Source organism: Fulmarus glacialis, unplaced genomic scaffold (genome assembly GCF_000690835.1).
Source record: "Fulmarus glacialis isolate BGI_N327 unplaced genomic scaffold, ASM69083v1 scaffold5451, whole genome shotgun sequence".
Classification (NCBI taxonomy): domain Eukaryota; kingdom Metazoa; phylum Chordata; class Aves; order Procellariiformes; family Procellariidae; genus Fulmarus; species Fulmarus glacialis.
Genome location: NW_009194583.1, coordinates 33,977 through 39,976, shown reverse-complemented (window position 1 = coordinate 39,976; position 6,000 = coordinate 33,977). Strand labels below are relative to the sequence as shown.

At 38.4% G+C, this 6,000-nt stretch overlaps 1 protein-coding gene across 1 annotated transcript in view; it reads left to right on the top strand.

Annotated features, from left to right (window-relative positions):
• Nucleotides 1-278: 278 nt before the first annotated feature.
• LOC104084086 (chromosome unknown open reading frame, human CXorf57) overlaps nt 279-6,000 on the top strand; it is a 30,317-nt gene continuing 24,595 nt past the window's right edge. The window contains exons 1-3 of the mRNA XM_009587806.1: nt 279-333; nt 686-828; nt 3,210-3,402. Of these exons, the coding sequence (XP_009586101.1) occupies nt 279-333; nt 686-828; nt 3,210-3,402 (391 nt within the window). The remainder of the gene's footprint in view (nt 334-685; nt 829-3,209; nt 3,403-6,000) is intronic.

Sequence of the window (6,000 nt, the reverse complement as noted above, 5' to 3'; positions counted from 1 at the left end):
CGGTTGCTGGCGTTGCTTGTGCAGCTGGGCCGAGCCCCCTGGTCAGAAGTGACCCTCCGGTGGCGTTAGGCACCGATACGAATGTGCCGTACATACCGCAGTTTACATGTTCGTGTTACTTTGAGAGGGTTTTTTAAACTTTACGAAACGTTGACTGAAAATAGGTAGCTGTGGTGCTTGCACCCAGTCTTCTGAGGGGTCAAAAACATCTGTCTCAGTAGTAGTCTCCTGGCTAGTCCGTGGGACTGGGTGCTCGCACCTAGAAGCTGCCACCCAAAATGCGGTCAGTGCTGAGGGGCTCAGGCCAGTCCAGGAAGCCTCGTGAGGAGGGAGGTATAAGCGGGACTTCGGCACAAGTGTGATGCCCTTGTAGGCTAACACCTATGTCTTTTGTAGTAGCTCTTCTGCTCGTCTGACACCACTGCTGTGTCATTTTACATGTGTCATCACTCTCTTTTTTAATTAAAAAACAAAACCAAAAAACCAAAACAAAACTGTGCTGTGTGCAGATAGCTCAGAACAGGATTTCGTGGTGAATAGTATCAGCAAATGAGCCTTTTTAAGTGTTAGAAACATTAAGAAAATACATATGACGTCCTGGTCTGTGCACTTTACTCCTGAAAACTTAAATTTTCAATCATGAATGCTCTTTTTTGGTCTTTTTTTTTTTCTTCTTTAACCTTAGTCTCCAAGGTGACTTCTCTTGGTCAGCTGGAAATGACCTGGAGAAGCAGAGTTCACTTCCATCCACTTCTTGTGAGAGTCCTGCACAAATCTAGACTAAGGTACTACGGGAAACCAGAGAAAAGACTGGATATGCCTTATCAGGTAAAGAGGAATAAATACATAGGTTAACACTCTAACAAATAGCTGTAGGATGTATGGAAATCATTATTCCCATATAGTAAGCACATAAAGTTAAGATTTATGTTGTAGCTACTTTATATTAAAAATGCTACCTTTACAAAAATGCTGGGCCCTTTAGAGTAGGAAATGGAATTTAGTGATCGTATGTGCAAACTTTGGTGGATGTGTTTCAGTTACTATAGTTCAGTTGAGCTTTCTGTGAAGAAAAAAAAAATATTTGGATTTTTTAGTAGCTTAACAACCTAAACATTTCTGGTCTATACGCTTTGGAAGTTGGGGTTAGTCTGTCTTGTCAAGAAAAAAAAAAAGCAAACAAGTTTTAACAATTTGTATCCCCTAATTCTCTCCCCTGGTGACTTCCAGATAGGTTGTTTTACTATAAAATTCGTAATGATTTTCCTAATATGTTTTACTTGTGATATTTTTGTGTAGAGCTTCTTCGAAATGGAAACAGGAGGTGTGGTGGGTTGGTCCCAGCCAGCAACTAAGCACTCACCAGCTGGTCCTTTGCTCTCCACTGCCCCCTCCAGAGGAGTGGGGGAGAGAATTGGAAGAGCAAAAGCGAGGAAAAAAACATGGGTTGAGATAAAGACAGTTTAATAAGGTGAAGGGGAAAAGGGAAAGGGGGAGGAAAAAAAGGCAAGCAAGTGGTGCAAAGGCAATTGCTCACCACCTGTCACCAGCAGACCAATGCCCAGCCAGTCTCTGAACAATGGGTGCTTTGGGAAGACAAGCAGCCCGTTTTACATCTGAGCATGATGTTACATGGCATGGAATATCCCCTAGGTCAGTTCAGGTCGGCTGTGTCCCCTCCCAGCCTCTTGCCCATCCCTAGCTTACTCACTGGGGTGGCAGAGTGAGAAACAGAGAAAGAACCTTGACACTGTGCAGGACTGTTCAGCAACAGCTAAAACATTGGCGTGTTATCAACACTATTTTAGTCACAGATCTAAAATGCGGCACCATGCAGGCTGGTACAAAGAAAATAAACTCCATCCCAGCCAGACCCCATACAAGAGGGCAACGCTTTACAAAGAGCTCCAATAACTCATATGAATTCTTCCATGGGGAGAGAGAGGTATGAAACGTCTTAATGAAAGGCTGTGGTGTTCTCTTATTCCAAGTTTCCATTCCCTTTGCACATGAAGATAAATCTGGGTCTTTTTATTGGAGGTGCTTCTCAGTAGACAGTCTAGATAATACTCCTAACTTTCATGGCAGTTCATCAGTCACATTTCCTGGTATTAGCTGTAGAATCAGTACCCAGAGCTGATGTAGCTCAAGAAGTTAGGAGACAGATTTTACATGGTTTTTGCTCTATGCATTCCTTCTTTAGATAATGTTGTGTGTTGAATTACTGTTATTAGATAAAAAACAATGGGGTAACAAAAGATTCTGTGATACAATGGTTTACTTTCAAGGATGCACGGTTCATGACTAATTAGGACTATTAGAACGAACTAACGAGTGTTGATTTGTATAATCTCTGTATTGAACTTGGAATAAGGAAAAGAGGATTTTAGAAGCAGCAAGGGGGAAAAAACATACGGTGTTAGGTATGTTCAAGAATGGTGATATATTGAAGAGTGGATGGTAGTAGGAACAAAAGCAGATGACTGTTTGAGGCTGACAGATGAATGGATAAAATGAAGCATTTTGATAGAGCTGAGATTTTTTTTCGGTGGATTGCTACCTTTTAAGACCATTGTAAGACTGTTTAAAAATCTTTTTCACTGCTCAGTGATCTGCTCAGTTATGGATTCAAAGTTCTCCCAGTTTAAAAAAAAATTGTGTAGAAATCTTTGTCGTGAGAAAAATTTCAATGAAAAGATAGTGGTTTGCAGTGCAGATTGTTTTCTGCATTTTTTGTTTTTTGCTTAAGAATCAGACTTGTATCATGTTTTGATCAAGAATGTTTACCAAATGGTCTTGTAACATCTCAACTTCCAAATTTGTTTTTTCTTCATGGATATTTTGGAATGTTACTCTAAATACAGCACTCTCTCTGGCAAAGAAGAATCTTTTCAGTATTGTTTCGTGTGCATGGTATTTCCCCAACCTCCTCCAAAAACCACAGAGTGAGACTGACGTCACCTACTGTTACTGAGCACTGGAAAGATAAGAATTTGGGCTGGGGTAGTTGTGGAAGAATTCTTTTGTGGAAATTAGGGACTTCTTCAACTCTAGTATTCAGTACAAGTTTTGGAACATACTCTGTATCCATTTGTAATCATCAGAGAAATTGTTCATAGTTAAGTAGCTGATGCATTATCCAAAATAAATACATACCAGAATGATGGTAAATAAAAGATGAATGTATTTTGTCTCTTTTTTTTCTTTAGGCTTACTTTGAAGTTGCTGATGGTTCAGGCATGATGTCAATGGTCTTGTGGAATTCATTATGTCCTGAATGGTATAACAGTATGAAGGTTGGCACGGTACTTCTTCTTGAACAGTATGCTATCAAAACCAGTTATCCATTTAAAACACAGCCAACCCCAGGGGATTCACAGATGAAGAGATTTGCTACGATTGGTTAAGTATTGCAGAAATCTGTTTTGATTCAATGAAATATAGCTGTAAAAAGGTAGCTCTTCATAGAAATAAAATAGAAAGTGATCCATTGCTGAGACTAATTGGTAAGGTATATATCCTTAAATATTATCTCTGAAAGGTGTCTTAGCATCCAAGTTCTTATTGTTCCCTGTTTATATTTGGATCATGTCTACAAAGTTTATTGCCACCATTAGTTAAAACCTTTATTTAAAAAATAAATAAATAAAAATCGAATCCCTGATTTCAGGTATTGGGGTCATAAAGACAGGCCTCTGGTCCTGAATTTTAGTCTGATTCTACTTCCTGATTAATAATACAGTTATCGTTTGTGCACTGCTCACACCTTCTTCCAGGTCATTGGAGCACATTGTCACCTGATCTGACTTTAGATTTTACTGTATATGGTCAAAGCCCAGAGTATCTGCAAAGCTCCACTGAATAAAAAGTTGCATTGATGTCCCCTGTCTGTGCTGAAATAGCAGCACTGTGGGAGTGCATATATGAAGAATATTCCTTGGCTGTAAGAAAGTATTTTCTTACTTGCAGTTGTTTAGTATGACAGATATTCAGAGGAGCTATGCTACAGGAGTACAAGTGCTGCAATATAACAATAACAGCCTTTTCAAACTGGATTTGGTCAACATATTTTTTCTCTCCTACTTCACTGAACATGAGTTCTTTCCCCTTTTGTGCTTTTATACTCAGAACAAAACGACAGCCAACATTCAGAAAATTCAAATAACTTCCTTGAAACAAGCAAATATGTGAGTTAGTGAAGGGTGATGTATGTATAACTTATTAACGATGACAGTTTTCTAATGCAGTTGCTACAGTGCACAAAAATAAACAATATTTTCACTGCCAGAAGCAGCGTATTCTCTGCCTAATGTATCTTTGCCTTAAAACCAGATCTTAATGTCTGACGTGTTTGTGATGATTTGGCAGGAGAGAGAAATGTTTAGCCAGGAATGGAAGTTTGTGAAGGAAGCTGATGATGATTACAAGCCAGCCCTGAAAACAATTATAATTGCCACAAAACCTTTCTACGGGAAAAGGACAGAATAAAATATGCCGTCTGAGGAGACTTTCTTTGTGGGCAAATATCACTTCATTTTAATGGGTTCCTTCACACTACACTACTGATTTCTGCAAGCATTATTGGGGTAGAAATGTTAACAAAGAGATCAAAATGGAAAATTAGGCCAATGGGCTGTAAATGGTAATAGATGTGTAATGAAAGAATTAAAAGTCAGTCTATAGTAAAGTGCCATGGTGTATTTTCAGACCGGGGATAAACTGTACAAATTACTACTCTTCGGTTCATATCAATGTATGTACAGTAACTTCTTTTCTCAGCACAAAGCTAAGAATTTTGTCTTAATATGAACTTAAAAAGCACATACTACCATGCATTGATGGATCTTTTGCCTATATATCCTGTAAGAAGAGAGTCTAAAGGGAACAGAATATCCAGAAAAATTTCTAGAGCAGTTGTAAAATCAATTTTATACAACTCCTGGTGCATGGGGTTTTTTTGTTCAGATGAAGTGAAATTTAATACCTCACTAATTACTCCATTAATATAAATATCTCTGTGTGGGGCAGTATTTCATTTTTTTTTAAGCATGCACAATGAGTGCTCCAAAAGTTCTTCAGCTAGTTAGTTAAAGCAATCAATTACACAATTGCTTAAGTAACAATTACTTTTTTCATCATATATTTCCAATTTGTAATTCCATCAAATCCCAGCTTTCCAGTGTTTCTTACAACCATTCACCTGTAAATGTTGGAAAATGTATCTGGAGGGTTAACAAGGCCACAAGGGAAAGGGGTTTCCAGATTATGAGTTCTTGCAAGACAGTATGCTTCTGGCATATTCTTAGGTTTCTGTGAAGTGAGTTTTGCATTGCTTGCTTCTGTTTGCAGCTGCAGTATTGTGTGACATGCTGACAGGTGCTGTTTCAGCACCTAAAACCTTTGGAGCTTAAATAGTTAGTACCAACACCTTGAATTCCAGTGCTAGGCAATGTGTGCATTTCATGGATCACTGAATTTATGTGGTACTGATGAAAACTGCTGTTTCAAATAGCCTGGACTGACCTTAGCTTCTGAATCATCCCAGGGTATAGTCCTGAGTTGAGTATATGGCTGTCATCTTATCTCAACATGACGAAACAATTGATAAATAGTTTTGATGCATGGGTAAGTTTTGTTTTCAGGAATTTTCTCTGAGATACTGTCCTAAAACACCATATGCAAAACCACGATTGTCCTCCAAATACGTTTCTAGAAAGCAACAGCCAAAAGAAAGGGTCTGATTTCAAGTATAACACCTTCCTAATGTTGCACCGCTAAGGTGAGGGGCTCTACATAGTTATATAAACAATTGTATAAATTATTTATACCTATTTAATTTTCTGGGTGCATTATTTTAATAATCCCTTACCTAAACCCAAGCATCTTGTAGAAACTTCATTAGAATCTGTCTTTTTCATACCAGCAAGATTCGTCTTGTTATGAGAGAGACAACAGAGTACCACCTTGTGTATTCTAGATGCTGAAGCCCTTCCTCCTGTA